The 21,726-nt window shown below is 39.6% G+C and overlaps 1 protein-coding gene across 4 annotated transcripts in view; it reads left to right on the forward strand.

The window, feature by feature from the left end:
- The window catches only part of ASH1L (ASH1 like histone lysine methyltransferase), a 206,190-nt gene that overhangs the window by 159,819 nt on the left and 24,645 nt on the right, over positions 1 to 21,726 (forward strand). For all 4 annotated transcript variants that reach the window (XM_082650630.1, XM_082650633.1, XM_082650631.1 and 1 more), the window contains 4 exons: positions 1,218 to 1,263; positions 1,377 to 1,485; positions 9,016 to 9,222; positions 9,348 to 9,494. In XM_082650630.1, the coding sequence (XP_082506756.1) occupies positions 1,218 to 1,263; positions 1,377 to 1,485; positions 9,016 to 9,222; positions 9,348 to 9,494 (509 nt within the window). The remainder of the gene's footprint in view (positions 1 to 1,217; positions 1,264 to 1,376; positions 1,486 to 9,015; positions 9,223 to 9,347; positions 9,495 to 21,726) is intronic.

The raw sequence follows: 21,726 nt of genomic DNA on the forward strand, positions 1-21,726 counted from the left end.
TTGATGCAGGTCTCAAGGGAATTTAGATGTACTGCCAGCAGCGCTAAGAAATTTCAGGCTTTATTTTTGTTGGCTCCTTCCCATCAGTTTGGAATTTATTTTTCACATATAAACGAGAGTCTTCTACCAAAAGAAACAGGGAAAATATTTAACACTCTTGTACTTTTAAAAGATATTTAAATATATTGGGAACTAAAAATGGGAAGGTGCTGTTTTTCTCTCTTGCTTACCTAATTGCAGAGTTTCCCCCAGTTATTTTTATATTAAGCTAAAGCCCCCAGAATCCATATTGAGAACAACCATTGGGAAATCGTCATGCAAATGAGGTAAATAGGCTCCTGAGTTTTGCCAGAATTCCACCAAAGTTTGACTTTGGAAAGCCAAAAGCAATGAACATTCCCGTCTACATTCTCTTGTCTGGTGGCCTCTCTTGAATTCTACGAGGATCAGTATGTTAGATATTTGTCTCAGAGAGTTCATAACAATGAAGGAGATAGTGTTTTGAATCTATACCGACTGAAAAATGATGGTGGGATTATTCTTATAGATTAGTACACTCTAGCTTAAACCAAGTTGCCTTTTTTGGGTGGGGGTACTGTCTTCTATGGCAAAACACTGACCGACTGACCTAATACATTTTCTTCCTAATGCATTCTTTATTGCAGTATGAGAGCGCCATTATTCTGCCTGCCATCTCCCCTTTGTTCACTAAATTAATTGACTTAATTAAAACGTGAAATGTGTTTCCCTACAACACTCACCCTGAAAAAGCCAGGGTTCTCATCTTTTTCATTTCACATACCTACGCAGGCCATCTAAACAAGCCCTGTGCAAGTTTTCCAGTCTTTTCATAGAGGCAAATACAATCTTAATTTATCCAAATGAAAAGCTTTGATCTGCAGTGTGATTTTCATTTAAGTCTATCTAATAACTTGCTGAAGAAACATCTAACAAAAAATGCATTTTTTTTAAACTACTTAGTATTGCTTCCGTTGAATCTAGTTCTCTTAAACCCTGATCTAGTAAGTCACCTTTTATTTCAAGGTAAAAAAGTGATCACACCAAGTTTCCCTCAAATTATCCAACCCAGAAAGTCTTGTAAATGTTTCCATATGAGCAGAGTACGTGGATAATTTCCTCTATTTTTAGTGATTGATACTGTTTTCTGGCATTTGAAGTTGAATGCTATATCAAGATTTTTCTGTTTTTTCTTCTAGCTATACAAGAAACCAGATGTCCCACTATATAAAAAAATCCGTTCAAGTGAGTAACATGGGAGCTATTTTTTCTGCCTCCATACAATCAGTGTTCTTAGCCTGGCACTTAAAAAATTATCCTATATATTCACAAACTATTCTTTGCTGTCTTCTCTCAAGATGTCTACGTTGATGTCAAACCCCTTTCTGGTTATGAGGCTACCACTTGTAACTGTAAGAAACCGGATGATGACACCAAAAAGGGCTGTGTGGATGACTGCCTCAATAGGTACTGTACTAAACTGATTCTGTAAGCACAGGCTTTAAGGTCTGTAAGATACTTCATTTAGGGGAATTCCCTGGCAGTCCAGTGGTTAGGACTCTGTGCTTTCACTGCCGAGGGCCCAGGTTCAATCCCTGGTTGGGGGACTAAGATCCCACAAGCCGTGTGGCGTGGCCAAAAAAAAAAAGTCACTTCATTTAGAGGGAAAGGTTAAATAGGCTCTTTGATTTCCCCTCAAGAAGTTGTACAAAGATAGTATATAAAACCTAATTGTTGAGCTGTCTCAGTCTGCTTGGGCTTCTATAACAAAATATCATAGACTTAAACAACAGAAATTTATTTCTCACAGTTCTGGAAGCTGTGAAGTCCAAGGGCAAATTGCCAGCAGATTCAGTGTCTGATGAGGACCCACTTCCTAGCTTATAGACAGCTGCCTTCTCCCTGTGTGCTCACATGGCCTTTCCTCAGTGCATGCTCATGGTAGAGAGAGAGAGAGAGAATTTCTCTCTCTCTTCCTCTTCTTAGAAGGGCACCAATTCCATTAGGAGGTTCTCACCCTTCTGACCTAATATAAACCTGTTTAACTCCCAAAGACCCTATTTCCAAATACTGTCGCCCTGGAGGCTAGGGCTTCAACTATGAATTTTGAGGGGACACATTCAGCCCATAACATGGGCTAAGTAGAGTAACAGAAAACAATGTGATCTAGAGTCTTATGTCCTCAGGTTTAAATCCTCTTACTACTTAAGAGACCTGAGGAAAGTTCTTTAACCCCTCTAATAAAAATAACACCATCTTTATGGAGGGGTTTGTGAGGATTATGTGAAACAATGTTTACAATTCATTAAGCACAGTTCTAGAAACCTTCCTAGATCTCAGGATATGGTAGCCATAATGAGGGAGTAACAGTAGGATGATGGCAGTGATAGAGAAGAAAGAGGCCATGATATATTTGGGCGGGGGGGAAACTAGGTTGATAAACCATTAGCATATAGCAGATATACACATGATGATTGAGTCAGTGATGCTAATGAGAGATGGTTATGCTATTGTCAGAGATAGAAAGTGTGGAATCTAACTGGTTTGGACATAAAAATTATGATTTTGATTTGGGACCACTGAGTTTTAAATGACATTGAGATTTCAAATTGGAAATGTCTAATTGAGACAAAGGAGATAGAATTTGTTGGTTTTAGTAACATAAGCATATTTATAGCAAAAAAAGAATTAATGAACTTCCCATCAATGCTCCTTGTTCTAGATAGCTTTCCTAGAAAAAGACAGCTGCTTTCCCAGTCTCCATCTCTAGTCAACTGTCCTGCGGGCTGAGGGAATCAGCGTTTCTGCTTTAGCGTGCCAGTTGGGGAATTCCCCCTTATGTACATCACTGTAAATTCACATCTTGTCATCGTACATACGTACAGTTGTACATAGTAGTAATAGCTTGGTGTTATAGATAGCTGATTTTTTTCACTCACAGATATTTTATATATGCACTTTTATGTATCACTGTGATCCAAAAGCTCATCCTTTTTAGGTTAGTATGTCACAGTTTGTCCTTCTTCTGTTGTTCGTTATTCAAGTTATTTTTAATGTTTTGCTATTAAAAATGGCACTACTATGAAACTCTTTGTGTAGATTCCCTTCTTTGTTAACCCTTAGAGTGTATTCTCAAAAGAAGAAATACCTGTACAAACTATAAGGACATATATATAATTCTTACTGTATACTATCCAATAGCTGTCATGAAATATTGAGTTAATTTTTGGTATCACCACCAATATATAAATATATTTATTTCCCCATAGTTCCACCGCCTTTAGTTATTAACATCTAACTTTATTTCTAGTGCTTTAGTATTCTGTTGGTTTAATATTTTAGAGTATATGTCCTTAAAGTTGTTTAAATGTGCATCTCTTTAGATGCTAACATTTCTGTGCTTGTTTGTATGATATTTTATTGTCTGTGAAATTACTATAATATAGCTGCCTCATTGCTTATTTTTTCTCTTTCTCACAATAGTCCAAGGAGGTAGGTGATAGTTTTACATTGTACAGATGAAGGAACCTAGATTTTAGATGGTAAATTGCTCCAAATTACATAAAACAAGTGACAGAGACAGAATTTGAACCCACATGTGTTTGATTCAAAAGTCATGTTCTTTCCACTGTACCACACTGCTTATTGTATACGTATTGATAGTCTTTTAATCTCTTAAAAATTGAAATTTGAACATTTACCTTTACATAATAACATTGGTTACCTTTATATCATTTAGTATGGGTGTCACATTTATCCTTCCCGTTATGTTGTCATTGTTCCAAAAAAAACCAAAACTTACCCCTAAATAAGAAATAAACAGGGCTCCCCTGGTGGCACAGTGGCTGAGAGTCTGCCTGCCGATGCAGGGGACACGGGTTCGTGCCCCGGTCCGGGAAGATCCCACATGCCGCGGAGCAGCTAGGCCCGTGAGCCATGGCTGCTGAGCCTGCGCATCCGGAGCCTGTGCTCCGCAACGGGAGAGGCCACAACAGTGAGAGGCCCACGTATGGCAAAAAAAAAAAGAAATAAACACTCAGACACAATACTGCCAACTTTGTGTCATGAGAATATGAGCACTACATCATCATGCAGCTAATGAATGTGATTAATGTATAAATAACTAAGAAAAATTCAAATGTTATTCGGTGGGTGCTTCCTTATATATTTAAAAGTAACCCTCATAAAGATTCAGTTAAATGGAGCTATCTAAAATGTAGGATGGTGGGCTTCCCTGGTGGCGCAGTGGTCGAGAGTCCACCTGCCGATGCAGGGGACACGGGTTCGTGCCCCGGTCCGGGAAGATCCCACATGCCGCGGAGCGGCTGGGCCCGTGAGCCATGGCCACTGGATCTGTGCGTCCAGAGCCTGTGCTCCACAGCAGGAGAGGCCACAACAGTGAGAGGCCCGCGTACAGCAAAAAAAAAAAAAAAAAAAGTAAAATGTAGGGTGGCTTTGTCTTACCTGTCTTTGTATTCAGAGTTCTGTAAATATTTAAGGGGATGGGGGAGTTAAAGGATTGGCAGGATCCACTTTCGCATCCATGCAAGACTCATATGTAGAATTGTACTTACTTGCAAGTAGCCCAGGGAACACTTGATTCAGGACTATATTTTTTAAATTTTTATTTATTTATTTATTTTTGGTTGCATTGGGTCTTCATTGCTGAGCGCAGATTTTCTCTAGTTGCGTCGAGCCAGGACTACATTGCGGTGCGTGTTCTTCTCCTTGCAGTGGCTTCTCTTGTTGCGAAGCACGGGCTCTAGGTGCGTGGGCTTCAGTAGTTGTGGCACATGGGCTCAGTAGTTGTGGCTCGAGGGCTCTAGAGTGCAGGCTCAGTAATCGTGGCGCACGGGCTTAGTTGCTCCATGACATGTGGGATCTTCCCAGACCAGGGAATCGAACCCATGTCCCTTGCATTGGCAGGCGGATTCTTAGCCACTGCACCACTAGAGAAGTCCCAGGACTATTTTTAAAACAAATAATGGGATTTTACAGTTACTTCAAATAAAGACTTTAAACATTTGTCCTCCTTTCTTCCAAACAATTTCTAGGAATCACCAACACTGTTTATAAATACTACAGATCTTCCTTGGTGGGTATTTGTTTCTGTACACCATCCATATCAAGCCCATTGCTGCTCCAGAACATTCCTCTTTCCCTGGAACAGAGTCTTGTCATTCATTTCAAGCTTTTTTTGCAGTACACGGGCCTCTCACTGTTGTGGCCTCTCCCATTGCGGAGCACAGGCTCCAGACGTGCAGGCTCAGCAGCCATGGCTCACAGGCCTATCCGCTCCGCGGCATGTGGGATCTTCCCAGACCGGGGCACGAACCCGGGTCCCCTGCTTCGGCAGGCGGACTCTCGACCACTGCACCACCAGGGAAGCCCTCAAGCTATTTTTTACTGCTGTACCCATTTGCTCATAGCACATACAGAGCCCACTCCTTCAGCTCTCCAAAAGGACAGACATGGTGTGTAACAAAACTGAATACTTAGGGGAAGATAAATGTATATTACCTCGTGAGACTTATGCCACCAGTGGTGATTACTTTCGGAGTTCACAGGCCCTAAACTAAACATCAGGGCCCCTGTCTAACTCCCTGTTAGAGTCTATCTATGCTACTTTGTTGAGAGCACTTCACTTCCACTTGCCCACCAATGAGAATCTCTAGGAGCATTCACCTTTTGCTCTAGAACCCTGGTTCCTCAAATTCTTGGTCCCAAAAAGTTGGGATGGAATGATCCTCTCCCCCACCTCCAAGGCTTACTCCTTCCTGACCTAGCATGATTCATAGTAGGAACATTCATTTCATTTAAGTGAAAACATATTTCCATTTACAGGAATGGTCTGACCTCCATAGCTAGTGAAGTCAATCACATTAGTACATTTCTCAATGATTGTTTAATCTTAAATCTTACCGTGTAAGAGAAAGAGCAATCAGATGATCTATATTTAGAGGGGGGAAAATTCTCTAATTTTTCAAGGGCATTGTGACCACAGGTAATGGCAATTTACATTGCTAAATCAAAGTCTTCCCATGTTAGTTTGCAGCATCTACTTCCAGATTTTGGTAACTTTATGGTTTTGTTTTCCAGACAGTGAATGTTTATATACATGTTTATACAGTTAAAGGGCTTATCTTGGTCATTTATCAAAACAAACAGAATAGGACTTCCATGGTGGTGCAGTGGTTAAGAATCTCCTGCCAATGCAGGGGACACGGGTTCGAGCCATGGTCCAGGAAGATCCCACATGCTGTGGAGTAACTAAGACCGTGCACCACAACTACTGAGCCTACGCTGTAGAGCCCATGAGCCACAATACTGAGCCCATGTGCCACAATTACTGAAGCTCACGCACCTAGAGCCCATGCTCCACAACAAGAGAAGCCACTGCAATGAGAAGCCCGAGCACCGCAACAAAGAGCAGCAGCAAAGACCCAACGCAGCAAAACCTAAATTAATTAATTACTTTTAAAAGCCATGAAAATGAATAAGCCTTCTGAAGAAAAGAGGAGTGATGAATATGCCATGGAAAGTAGAGAGGAGAAAAGGATCCCTGTTTAAAAAAAAAAAAAAGACAGGAATTGTTATTGTAAAGGTGGAAAGTCCATTATCATAAAAGATCAACAAAGCCGAAAATAGTAGGACAGTTCTAGGAGGGGTGTTCGTCAATATCCATGCAGCAAAGAAATCAGCAAAACAAAGAATAACTGTGGTGAATTTGACAGTAAGGCAGTGTCTTTACAAGTTAAGCTGATTGTCTTAATTTTTTTTGATATATTTTTATTCTTCTTTTATTTGTTTATTTATTTATGGCTGTGTTGGGTCCTTATTGCCGCACGTGGGCTTTCTCTGGTTGTGGCGAGTGGGGCTACTCTTCATTGCTGTGCACGGGCTTATCATTGTGGTGGCTTCTCTTGTTGTGGAGCATGGACTGTAAGTGCACGGGCTTCAGTAGTTGTGGCATGCCGGCTCAGTCGTTGTGGCTTGCAGGCTCTAGAGCACAGGCTCAGTAGTTGTGGCACACAGGCTTAGCTGCTCCGCAGCATGTGGGATCTTCCTGGACCATGGCTTGAACCCGTGTCCCCTGCATTGGCAGGCAGATTCTTAACCACTGAGCCACTAGGGAACTCCCTGATTGTCTTAAATTGAAGTATAGTCCAGTGGATATTTTCTCTGCTTACTGCTCATTTATATGATTTGACACTGTGGGCTGTTTGCCCTTTAGATAAAGATAATATTTTTTTAATAAATTTATTTGTTTTATTTTTATTTATTTTGGCTGCGTTGGGTCTTTGTTGCTGCACACAGGCTTTCTCTAGTTGCGGTGAGCAGGGGCTATTCTTCATTGCGGTGCGCAGGCTCTTCATTGCAGTGGCTTCTCTTGTTGTGGAGCACAGGCTCTAGGTGCGTGGGCTTCAGTAGTTGTGGCTCACAGGCTCTAGAGCGCAGGCTCAGTAGTTGTGGCACATGGGCTTAGTTGCTCCGTGGCATGTGGGATCTCCCCGGACCAGGGCTCGAACCCGTGTCCCCTGCATTGGCAGGTGGATTCTTAACCACTGTGCCACCAGGGAAGCCCAAGATAATATCTTTCTGAAGAATAAATCAAACAACCCTGTAAGTACTTTAAATTTTTATTTATTTATTTATGACTATGTTGGGTCTTCGTTTCTGTGTGGGGGCTTTCTCTAGTTGTGGCAAGCGGGGGCCACTCTTCATCGCGGTGCGCGGGCTTCTGTCGTGGCCTCTGTTGTTGAGGAGCACAGGCTCCAGACGCACAGGCTCAGTAATTGTGGCTCACGGGCCCAGTTGCTCCACAGCATGTGGGATCTTCCCAGACCAGGGCTCGAACCCGTGTCCCCTGCATTGGCAGGCAGATTCTGAACTACTGCGCCACCAGGGAAGCTCCTGTAAGTACTTTAAATTGTAAACTGTGGGATTCCCTGGTTGCACAGTGGTTAAGAATCTGCCTGCCAATGCAGGATGCACAGGTTCGAGACCTGGTCTGGGAAGATCCCACATGCCACAGAACAACTAAGCCTGCGAGCCACAACTACTGAGCCCGTGTGCCACAACTACTGAAGCCCACGCACCTAGAGCCCACGCTCCGCAACAAGAGAAGCCCACGTACCTCAACGAAAAGTAGCCCCTGCTCACTGCAACTAGAGAAAACCCACTCACAGCAACGAAGACCCAAGGCAGCCAAAGATAAATAAGTAAATAAATAAATAAATATTTTTTAAATTAGAAAAAAAAAAAATCCCCCTGCCAATGAAGGGGACACGGGTTCAAGCCCTGGTCCAGGAAGATCCCACATGCACCACAACTACTGAGCTTGTGCCCTAGAGCCATGACCCACAACTACTGAGCCCACATGCTACAACTGCTGAAGCCCGCGTGCTTAGAGCCCATGCTCCACAACAAAGAGAAGCCAATGCAATGAGAAGCCTGCGCACCGCAATGAAAAGTAGCCCCTGCTCACCACAACTAGAGAAAGCCTGAGCGCAGCAACGACGACCCAATGCAACAAAAAATAAATAAATAAATTTATTAAAAAATAAAATGGTTATGATGGTAAATGTTATAGTAAATTTTATGTGTATTTTACCACAATTTTTTAAAAAATCTGTAAATGGCTATGAGCTACTTCAAAACAATAGTGCAATGTAATCATCAAATTATTAATTCCTCTATGGGTTACAGTTCATATATTCTTAGCTCAGAACTAAATATGATAGTGTTTACCCAGGATGCTGAGTGGACAATTAACTCATTAATTTATAAGAAGCATCAGTGTTTGCACTTTGACTTGGAAATTTTCAGTATTATTTTTGAACTTAGACATTATTACCTTGTTAACTTTGTTAACCAATCTAACCTTATTAAAATAAAAATTAATCTTATGCATTTTTAAAATTCCTATGTAAAAAATGGGTTCATGAAGGTTATGTATAGTGTTAATTCACATACAATTATTCCTTTTCTTTCTAGAATGATCTTTGCTGAGTGTTCCCCCAACACTTGCCCCTGTGGTGAGCAGTGCTGTAACCAGAGGATACAGAGGCATGAGTGGGTGCAATGTCTAGAACGATTTCGAGCTGAGGAAAAAGGTTGGGGAATCAGAACCAAAGAACCCCTAAAAGCTGGGCAGTTCATCATTGAATACCTAGGGGAGGTTGTCAGCGAACAGGAGTTCAGGTACGGTGGTAAATGATACTCCAGTAAAATGGCAAAGTTACCAGATTAGTATGGAAAATGAAATATTTGAAATTTACTTTCAACTTAATCATTAATTGGCTTTCAATCATTTCTCTCCTCTTTAGGAATAGGATGATTGAGCAGTATCATAATCACAGTGACCACTATTGTCTGAACCTGGATAGTGGGATGGTGATTGACAGTTATCGCATGGGAAATGAGGCCCGATTCATCAACCACAGCTGTGACCCAAATTGTGAAATGCAGAAATGGTAAGAAAGCAGGGGAAGGTGAAGACAAGACTCCAACAGAGCAGAAAGCTTTGAGGACATCCAGAGACTGATCTTTCCACAATTTTAGTCAGCTTACACAAAGCAGCTCAGGCAATTCCTTATTATACCAGATCCTCCAGGTAGAGAGTAATCTCATACTATTTCTCCACACTTCATCGTAACTACTCACTCCCAGAAGAATGTAATATTTATGTGTGTGTGTGTGTGAGATAATACCTAATATTTATTGACTGCTTACTATGCGCCAAGCACTGTGTTATGTGGTTCTTCTCACATCCATACATTTAGCATATTTATCACATCCTCACTGGATTTGTTACAATGAGAAATAAAAGTAATAGATTATAATCTAATTGAGAATGAAAAAAATGCATCTGAAAAATAGTTCAGAAAAGATAACATGATAGGAGAGGATTCTGAGAAGATGATAGAGTAGGAAGCACAAGGAATCTGTCTCCCTTTAGACAATTGCAGTAGCAGAATATGTTTGATAAAACTCTTTTGGAACTCTGGGGTCTGTTGAAGGCTTGTAACGTCCAGGGGAAGTGTTAGATGGTCAGTTATGGATCATTTCAGTCAATTTGAGGTGTTAGCACAGTAGCAGCTACTCATCCCTACCCATAGCTACATGGCAGGTAGCTGTGCAAGTGTTCCTGAAATATCTTGCATACAGCTTGCAAATGCTAGGCCTGTTCTCCAAATATTAGGTACCTGTGCTTTGATTGCTTCTTCTGATCACAGAGGTGCAAAGAAGCAGGCAGCCACTGTGTACCTCCACCATTGTTGCAAGTCCCTCTCCCTCCAGCTAAAGTGACTCCCAGGAGATTTTAAGGGTGCCCTCTTTTCGCCACCTTCATTTTTTGCTTTTCCCCTTTTGGGACAGAAATTAAAGACTAAGACGTTCAAAAACAACTGCATGTATGAGGGGAAATAGACAGTGACTGCCCATATCCAACGAAAGGATTGGAAAAGACATAAGACACTAAGTTTACACCTGAGGCTGATCCTTGGCACAGAGACAGCCTACAGCAATCAAAATAACAAAAAACAGCAAACTGGATGGAGAATCTTTAATTTCCAGAGCTACCACATTATTCAACTCAAATGTCCAGTGTTCAAAAAAAAAAATCACAAGGAATACAAAGACACAAGAAAGTATTGTCCATTCAAAGCAAAAAAAAAATTCAGTAGAATCTGAACCTAAAATGGACTTAATGGCAGATAACATTAGACAAAGACTTTTAAAAAGCTGCCCTAATCATGCTCAAAGAGCTAAAGGAAATTGTCATGAAAAAAACTTTCTTTCATGAGAAAGTCATGAAAATGATGTTGGAACAAAATGGAAATATCAGTAAAGAGATAGAAAGCCTAAAAAGAAACCAAAAAGGAATTCTGGAGCTGAAAAGTACAGTAATTGAAATGAAAAACTCACTAGATGGATTCAAAGGCAGGTTTGAGCAGGCAGAAGAAAGAAACAGTGAACTTGAAGATGAGGACAATGTAAATTATCAAGCCTGAAGAATAAGAAAAAGATTGAAGAAAAGAGAGCCCTAAGTGACCCGTGGGACACCATCAAGCAGAACAACCATATGCATTGTGGATGTTCCAGACGGAGAAGACAGATACAAAGAGGCAGAGAGAATATTTAAAGAAATAATGGTTGAAAATTTACCAAATTTCATGAAAGATGTGAATATAAATATCCAGGGGGAAAAAAATAAAATCCAGGAAGCTTCCCAAACTCCAAGTAAGATGAACTCAAAGAGACACATACCAAGACACGTTATAATCAGACTTTCAAAAGACAGAGAAAATCTTGGAAGCAGCACGAGACAAGCAAATCATCACATACAGTAGATCCTCAATAAGAAAGTTTGCAGATTCCTTATCAGAAATTTTGGAGGCCAGAAGACAGTGGGCCAGTGTATGCAACATGCTAAAATGATTCCTGTGTGTGGCAAAACTGTCCTTCAAAAGTGAGGAAGAAATCAAAACATTCCCAAATAAACAAAAGATGAGGGAATTTGTGAGTACTAGACCTACCCTGCAAAAATGCTCAAGGGTCTCCTGCAAGTTGAAATGAAAGGACCCTAGACAGTACTTCATGCCATATGGATAAATAAAAAATCTTAATAAAGGTAAATACATGGGCAATTATAAAAGCTAGAATTTTGTTACAGTGGTTTGTAACTGTACTTTTTGTTTTCTACATAATTTAGGAGACTAATGCATTTAAAGGAATTACTAGTTTATTTTTTGTGCACACAATTATAAAGGTGTAATTTTGTGATACTGAAAGGAGTAGAAAGAGCTGTAAAGGAGCAGAGTTTTTATATGTTAATTGAATTTAAGCTGCTATAAATAAAATTATAGTGTTATAACTTCAGGATGTTCAGTGTAATCCTCATGATAACCACAAATGCAGTAGCTACAGACATGTACAAGAGGAAATTAAGAAGGAATTTAAACATTTCACTCCAAAAAATTAAATACTATAGAAAACAGCAATTCAGGCAGTGAGGGACAAAAAGCTATAGGGCATATTGAAAACAAATTGCACAATGACAGAGGTAACTCCCTCCTTATCAATAGGCAAGTAGATTAAACTCTCCAGAAGTGAATGGAATTCAACATCATTTATAATAAAAGCTCTCAGCAAAGTGGGTAAAGGAATGTACCTCAACATAATCAAGGCCATATGTGACGAGCCAACAGGTGGAAGTTTGAAAGCTTTTCCTTTAAGATCAAGAAGAAAACAACGATGCCCACTACTACCACCTGTATTCAACATAATACTGCAAGTCCTACCTAGAGCAGTTAGGCAAGAAAAAATAAAAGTCATCCAGTTGAAAAAGAAGAAGTAAAACTGTCTCTATTTGCGGATGAAATAATATTATATATAGAAAATGCTAAAGACTCCACCAAAAAACTTTTGAAACTGATAAATGAATTCAGTAAAGTTGCAGGAGACAAAATCAAACATAAAAATTAGTTGCGGGGACTCCCCTGGTGGTCCAGTGGGTAAGACTCCATGTTCCCAATGCAGGCGGCCTGGGTTCAGTCCCTGGTCGGGGAACTAGACCCTACATGCCGCAACTGAGTTCACATGCTGTGACTAACAATCCCGCATGCCGCAACTAAAGATCCCGCATGCCTCAACTAAGACCCAGCGCAGGCAAATTAAATAAATAAAAATATAAATAAATGAATAGTTAATAAAATGCTTATTTTTAAAAAAATCAATTGCATTTCCATACGCTAATAACTATCAAAATTTTTTTTAAATCCTGTATGCAATAGTATCAAAAAGAATAAAATACCTAGGAATAAATTTAACCAAGGAGGTGAAAGACTTGTACACTGACAACTGTAAGATACTGATGAGAGAACTTAGAGAAGTCACAAATAAATAAAAAGATATTCTGTGCTCATGGATTTGAAGAGTTAATATTGTTTAAATGTCCATACTACCCAAAGCATCCTACAAATTAAGTGCAATAAAAATTAAATTCCAATGGCATTTTTCACAGAAATAGAACAAATAATCCTAAACTTTTTGTGGAACCACAAAAGACCTCGAATAGTCAAAGCAGTCTTGAGAAAGAAGAGCAAAGTTGAAGGCATCACACTTCCTGATTTCAAACTGTATTACAAAGCTGTAGTAATCTAAACAGTATGATATTGGCAGAAAAACAGATTCATAGATGAATGGAACAGAATAGAGAGCCCAGAAATAAACCCATGCATGTATGGCCAATTTATTATAGAGGAGCCAAGAATATACAACAGGGAAAGGGCAGTCTCTTCAATAAAGGGTGTGGGTAAACTGCATAGCCACATGCAAAAGAATGAAACTAAACCACTATCTTTCAACATACACAGAAATCAACTTAAAGACTTGAATGTAAGACCTAAAACCATAAAACTCCTAGAAGAAAACAGAGGGTAAGCTCCTTGACATCAGTCATGGCAATGATATTTTTTTGGTTTTAACACCAGGAGGAAGGCACTAAAAGCAGAAATGAACAAGTGAGACTAGTCAAACTAAAATGTTCCTATACAGCACTGAAAACCCTAAACAAAATGAAAAGACAACCTATAGAATGGGAGAAAATATTTGCAAATCTGATAAGGGGTTAATCTTCAAAGTATATAAGGAAATCAAACAAGTCAGTTGCAAAAAAAATCCAATTAAATATAGGCAGAGAATCTGAATATACATCTTTTTTTATTCAATATTTATTTATTTGGGTACACCAGGTCTTAGTTGCAGCAGGCGGGATCTTTAGTTGCAGCAGGCAAACTCTTACTTGCAGCATGTGGGATCTAGTTCCCTGACCAGGAATCGAACTTTGGCCCCCTGCATTGGGAATGCGGAGTCTTAGCCACTGGGCCATCAAGAAGGTTCCTGAATATATATCTTTTTAAAGAAGACATGCAGGTGGCTAACAGGTACATAAAAAGGTGCTTAATGTCACTAATCATCAGGAAAATGCAGGTCAAATGCACCTCATAGAATGGCTGTTATCAAACAGACAAGAAGTAGGAAGTGTTAGGAAGTGAAAAAAAGGAAACCCTTGTGCACTGTTGGTGGGAATGTAAATTGGTGCAACCACTATAAAAAACTGGAGGTTCCTCGGAAATTTAAAAATAGAACTGCCATACAGTCCAGCGATTCCATTTCTGGGTATTTATCTGAAGGAAGTGAAAACACTAACTCAAAAAGATATCTGTACTCCCATGTTCATTGCATGATTATTTACAGTAGCTAAGACATGGAAACAACCTAAGTATCCATCAGTGTGGATGAATGGATAAAGAAAATGTGTATATCTACAATGGAATATTATTCAGCCATAAAAATGAAGGAAATACTGCCATTTGCAACAACATGAATGGGCCTTGAGGGCATTATGCTAAATGAGAAATCAGACAGGAAGACTAGTACCACATGACCTCACTCATGTGCAGAATCTTTAAAAAACAAACAACAACTGTTAGATACAAATTGGTGGTTGCCAGAGTTAAGGGTTTGGAGGCTTGGAAAAATGGGTGAAGGTGGTCCAAATAAAATAAGACATGAGGATGTAATGTGCAGCATGGTGGCTATACTTAATACATTGTATAGTTGAAACTTGCTAAGAGAGAGAATCTTTTATATATATATATAAATTTATTTTATTTTATTTATTTTAATTTTATTTATTTTATTTTTGGCTGCGTTGGGTCTTCGTTGCTGCACACGGTCTTTTCTCTGGTTGCGGCGAGCAAGGGCTACTCTTCGTTGTGGTGTGTGGGCTTCTCATTGCAGTGGCTTCTCTTGTTGTGGAGCACGGGCTCTAGGCATGTGGGCTTCAGTAGTTGTGGCCCGCGGGCTCTAGAGCGCAGGCTCAGTAGTTGTGGCACACGGGCTTTGTTGCTCCACGGCATGTGGGATCTTCCCAGACCAGGGCTCGAACCCGTGTCCCCTGCATTGGCAGGTGGATTCTTAACCACTGCACCACCAGGGAAGCCCAAGAGAGTGAATCTTAAAGAGCTCATCACAAGAAAATAATTTGATACCATGTGTGGTGATAGATGTTAACTAGACTCATTGTGGTGATCATTTTGCAATATATACATATAATGAATCATTATGTTGTACCTGAAACTATTATAATATTTTATCTCAATTACACCTCAATTTTTAAAATAGATTGGCAGAATAGAGTAAAAACACATGATCCAACTATATACTGTGTATAAGAGATTCAATTGACATCCAAAGACACAAACAGGTTGAAAGTGAAAGTATGGGAAAAGATATTTCATGTAAATAGTAACCAAAAGAGAGCACGAATGGCTAAAATAGACTTTAAACCCAAAAAGGTTACAAGAGACAAAGAAGGACATGTGTTTTTTAGAAAGGTTCCACAGGAAGATACAAAAACTGTAAGCATTTACACACATAATGACAGAACCTCAAAATATATGTAGCAAAAACTGACAGAATTGAAGGGAGAAATAAACAATTCTGCGATAACAATTGGAGACTTCAATACCCCACTCAGTAGTGAATACAACAAACAGAAAGATGATAAGTAAGGAACAGAGGACTTAGCACAATAAACCAACTAGATCTAAAAGATATTACAGACTACTCCACCCAACAACAACAGCATTTATATTCTTCTCAAGTGCACGTGGACATTTTCCAGGGTAGACTATATGTTAGGCACAAATTAAGTCTCAATAGATTTTAAAAGCCAGATATCATAGAAAGTATCTTTTCTGTCCACAATGGATGAAGTTGGAAATCAGTAACATAAAGGAAATTGGAAATTTTACAAAACCAGTTGGTCAGAAAAGAAATCACAAAGGAAATTAGAAAATACTTAGATATGAATGAAAATGATAACACAACATACCAAAACTTATAGAATGCAGCAGGAACAGTGCTAAGTAGGAAGTTTATAGGTATAAATGCTTACATTAAAAATCAAGAAAGAGCTCAAATCAGCAACCTAACTTTACAACTTAATGACCTAGAAAAAGAACAAACTACACCTGAAGTTAACAAAAGGAAGGAAATAATATAGAGCAGAGATAAATGAAATAGAGAATAGAAAAACAATAGAGAAAATCAATGAAACCAAAAGTTGGTTCTTCAAAAAGATAAGCATAGTCAACAAATCTTGGGACTTCCCTGGTGGTGCAGTGGTTAAGAATCCGCCTGCCAATGCAGGGGACATGGGTTTGAGCCCTGGTCTGGGAAGATCCCACATGCCATGGAGCAGCTAAGCCCATGCACCACAACTACTGAGCCTGTGCTCGAGAGCCCGCAAGGCACAACTACTGAAGCCCGTGCACTGCAACGAAGAGTAGCCGCCGTTCGCCGCAACTAGAGAAAGCCCACGCACAGCAACGAAGACCCAACGCAGCAAAAAATAAATTAATTAAAAAAGAAAAGAATCCACCTTCCAATCCAGAAGTTGCAGGTTGGGGAACTAAGCTCCTATGTGCCACAACGAAGACCATGTGTGCTGCAACTAAGACCCAACTCAACAAAAAAAATAAATAAGAAAGAAAATAGTTTTTTTTTAAACTAGATGGACAAAGAAAAAGGCACCCAAATTACTAAACTCAGAAATGAGATGAGGGACTTCCCTGGTGGTGCCATGGGTAAGACTCCGTGCTCCCAGTGCAGAGGGCCTGGGTTCTATCCCTGGTCAGGGAACTGGATCCCGCATGCTGCAACTGAAAGATCCCACGTGCTGCAACTAAGACACAGAGCAGCCAAATAAATAAATAAATGTTTAAAAGACAAATGAAATGAAAGTGGGGACATTACTACCAATTCTGCAGAAATGAAAAAGATTATGAGAGTACTGTGAACAGATGTACACCAAAAAATTGGATAATCTTGTTGGAATGGACAAATTTCTAGACACACAAAACCTACTAAGACTAAATCATGAAGAAATAAAAAATCTGAATAGACCTGTAACTAGTAAGGATATTGAATCAGTAATCAGAAATCTCCCAACAAAGAAAAGCCCTTGACTTGATGGTTTTACTGGTGAATTCTACCAAATTAATACCAACCCATCTCAAACTTTTCCAAAAAATTGAAGAGAAGGAAACACCTCCTTACTCACTGTATGAAGCCAGCATAACCCTGATACCAAAGCTTGGTGAAGACCCTACAAGAAAACTAGATACCAACCTCTTATGAACATTCATGCAAAAGTCCTCTACAAAATACTAGCAAACAGAATTCAACAGCATATTAAAAGGATTATGCACAATGACCAGGTGGGATTTAATCCTGAAAGGCAAAGATGGTTCAGCATATGAAAATTGATCAGTGTGATACACTACATCAATAAAATGAAGGGGAAAAGAAATCACATGATCATCTCAGTTGATGCAGAAAAAGCATTTGACAAAGTTTAACACCCTTTTATGATAAATGTACTCAACAAGGGCTTCCCTGGTGGCACAGTGGTTAAGAATCCACCTGCCAGTTCAGGGGACACAGGATCGAGCCCTGGTCCAGGAAGATTGCACATGCCACAGAGCAACTAAGTGCGTGTGCCACAACTACTGAGCCTGCGCTCTAGAGCCCACGCGCCACAACTACCGAAGCCCACGTGCCTAGAGCTCGTGCTTCACACCAAGAGAAGCCACCACAATGAGAAGCCCACACGCCTCAACGAAGAGTAACCCCCATTCACTGCAACTAGAGAAAGCCCACGCACAGCAACAAAGACCCAACACAGCCAAAAATAAATATAAATGAAATAAATAATTTTTTTTAAAGTACTCAAAATAGGAATAGAAGGACTACGTGAACATAATAAAAGCCATATATGAAAACCCACAGCAAACATGATACTCAATGGTGAAAGACTGAAAGCTTTTCCTCTATGATCAGGGACAAGACAAGGATGCCCACTTTCTTCATTTCTATTCAAAGTAATATTGGAAATTCTAGCCAGAAAAATTAGACAAGAAAGAGAATATAAAAGGCATCCAAATTGGAAAAGAAGAATAAAATTTTCTCTATTTGTATATTGTACGGTCTCTTGCAGCTGCGTTTCTATATACAGTGGGAAATCTGAAAAGGAAATTACAAAACCATTTCCATTTGCAGTATCATGAAAAAGAATGAAGTACTTAGAAATTAACTTAATGAGGTGAAAGAATTGTACAATGAAAGCTATAAAACATTGCTAAAAGAAATTAAAGATATAAATGAATGGTAACACATCCCATGTTCATTAGAAGATTTAATATTGCTAAAATGTCAGTATTGCCCAAAGTGACCTACAGATTCAATGCAATCCCTATCAAAATCCCAAAGACTTCTCTTTTTTTTTCAGAAATAGAAAACCCATCTTATAATTCATATAGAATCTCAAGGGACCCCCCCCCAAATAACCAAAACAATCCTAAAAAAGAACAAAACTGGAGGACTCACACTTTTTTATTTCAAAACTTACTACAAAGTTATAGTAATCAAAGCAGTATGGTATAGGCATAAAGACAGGCACATAGACCCATGAAATAGAGTAGAGAACCTTGAAATAAACCTTCACATATTTGGTCAAATGATTTTTTTTACAACTGTGCCAACACCATTCAGTGGAAAAGGGATATAGTCTTTTCAGCAAATGGTGCTAGGAAAACTGAATATCCACATGCAAAAGTATGAAGTTGGTCCCTTACCAAACACCGTATACAAAAATTAATTCAAACCAGTCAAGGACCTAAATGTAAGACCTAAACCAATAAAAGTTGAAGAAGAAAACATAGAACAAAAGTTTCACAGCAGTGGACTTGGCAATAATTTCTTGGATATGACACCAAAGGCACAGGTAACCAAAGAAAAAATAGACAAAGTGTACTTCATAAAAAATTTTAAAAGACACTATTCCGGGCTTCCCTGGCGGCGCAGTGGTTAAGAATCCGCCTGCCAGTGCAGGAGACAGAGGTTCGAACCCTGGTCCGGGAAGATCCCACATGCCACAGAGCAGCTAAGCCCGTGCGCCACAACTACTGAGCCTGAGCTCTGGAGCCCACAAGCCACAACTACTGAGGCCGTGTGCCACAACTACTGAAGCCCGTGTGCCTAGAGCCCATGCTCTGCAACAAGAGAAGCCACTGCAATGAGAAGCCCACGCACCACAATGAAGAGTAGCTCCCGCTCACCCCAACTAGAGAAAAGCCCACACGCAACAACGAAGACCCAACACAGCCATAAATAAATAAATAAATAAACTTATTTTTTAAAAAAAGAAGACACTATTCCCAGAGTAAAAAGGCAACCCACAGAATGGGAGAAAATATTTGCAAGTCATTTATCTTATAAGGTATTAATATCCAGAATATATAGAGAACCCTGAAACTCAACAACAAAAAGACAGCCCAATTCAGAATGGCCAAAGGGCTTGAATATACATTTCTCCAAAGATTGTACAAATGGCCAATAAGCAAATAAAAAGATGCTCAACATCACTAATCATTAAGGAAATGCAAATCAAAACTATGAGATACCACTTCACACCCTCAGAATGGCTACTGTGAAAATAACAGAAAACAATAAGTGCTGACGAAGATGTGGAGAAAGAGGAACCCTTGTGCTCTCTTGAGAATCTAAAAATGGTATAGCCACAGTGGAAAAGGGTAAGGAGGTTCCTCAAAAAGTTAAAAATAAAATTACCCTATGATCCAGCAATTCAGCTTCTGAGTATATACCCAAAAGAATTGAACATAGGTTCTCAAAGAGATATTTGCATCCCCATATTTTAATTTTTATTTATTTTTGGCTGCGTCAGTCTTAGTTGCAGCACATGGGATCTTTTGTTGCGGCACGCGGACTCTTCATTGTGGCGCACAAGCTTCTCTCTAGTTGCGGCACGCGGGCTCCAGAGTGTGTGGCTCTGTAGTTGCAGCACGCAGGCTCTTCACTGTGGTGCATGGGCTTAGTTGCCCTGTGACATGTGGGGATCTTAGTTCCCTGACCAGGGATCATACCTGCGTCCCCTGCATTGGAAGGCAGATTCTCAACCACTGGACCACCAGGGAACTCCTTTTTTAAAAAAAATATTTATTTATTTATTTGTTTGTTTGTTTATTTAGGCTGCTGACCAGGGATCAAACCTGCATCCCCTGCATTGGAAGGCAGATTCTCAACCACTGGACCACCAGGGAACTCCTTTTTTAAAAAGAAATATTTATTTATTTATTCATTCATTCATTTATTTAGGCTACACCGGGTCTTAGTTGCAGCATGTGGGATCTTCGTTGTGGCATATTTAGTTGCAGCATGCGGGATCTTAGTTGCAGCATGCATGTGGGATCTAGTTCCCTGACCAGTGATTGAACCTGCACCCCCTGCATTGGGAGTGCAGAGTCTTACCCACTGGACTACCAGGGTAGTCTCTGCACCCCCATATTTTATTAACATTATTCATGGTAGCTAAAATATGGAGGCAACCCAGGTGTCCGTAATAGATGAAGGAATAAGGAAAATGTGGTTTTTACATACAATGGAATTATTATTCACCCTTCAAAAGGAAGTTTTGCAGTGTGCTACAACATGGATGAACCTTGAGGACATTATGCTAAGTGAAATAATCCAGGCACAAAATGAAACATACTACTGTATGATTCCACTTACATGAGATACTTACGAGTAGTCAAAATCATAGAGACAGTAGAATGGTGGTTGTACGGGGCTGAAGGGAAGAGGGGTTGGGAGTTATTGTTTAATAGGTATAGAGTTTCAGTTTTACAAGATGAAAAGAGTTATGGGATTGTATGGTGGTGATAACTACACAACAATGTAGATGTTCTCTCTTTTTTTTTTTTTTTTTTGGCCATACCACACGTGGCATGTGGGATCTTAGTTTCCCGACCTGGCATTGGACGCACACCCCCTGCAATGGAAGCGCGGAATCTTGACCACTGGCCCACCGGGGAAGTCCAATGTGGATGTTCTTAATACCATTAAACTGTACAGTTTTAAATGGTTAAGATTATAAACTTTGTTACATGTGTTTTAACATAGTTAAAGAAAATAGAATAATATGAACAACTTTCTATAACGGTGTCCACTATCACCACCTCTGTTTCACTTCATGAAACATTAGTCACCTAGGAATAGATTTAATGAAAGTTTGTAGACCTCTATACTGAAAACCACCAAACATTATTGGGGAAAAGGACAATTAATGGAGAAATATGCCATATTGATGGGTTAGAAATCTCAATATTTTTGAGATGTCAGATCTTACCAACTTGATCTAAAAATTCAAATCCAATCAAAATCCAATTTTTATGGAAATTGACTGGCTGATTCTGAAACATATATGTAATTGCAAAAGACCTAAAAAAGGTAAGATAATCCTGAAGAACAAAATTTAAGGACTTAAACTACCAATTTCAAGACTTACTGTAAAGATACGCTAATTAAAACAGTACGTATTTGCTTGGGCTAGATTAATAGACAAATGGAATAGAATAGAGAGTCTGGGCAAAGACCCATAAATGTACTGTCACCTGATTTTATGACTAAGGTTTCACTGTGGATCAATGAGGAAAGGATGGGGACTTCCCTGGTGGTTCAGTGTTAAGAACCCGCCTTCCAATGCAGGGGACATGGGTTCAATCCCTGGTCGGGGAACTAAGATCCCGCATGCTGCAAGGGCACCTAAGCCCACGTACC

The sequence above is a fragment of the Grampus griseus genome (genome assembly GCF_964374135.1).
Source record: "Grampus griseus genome assembly, chromosome: 1".
In the NCBI taxonomy this organism is placed as follows: domain Eukaryota; kingdom Metazoa; phylum Chordata; class Mammalia; order Artiodactyla; family Delphinidae; genus Grampus; species Grampus griseus.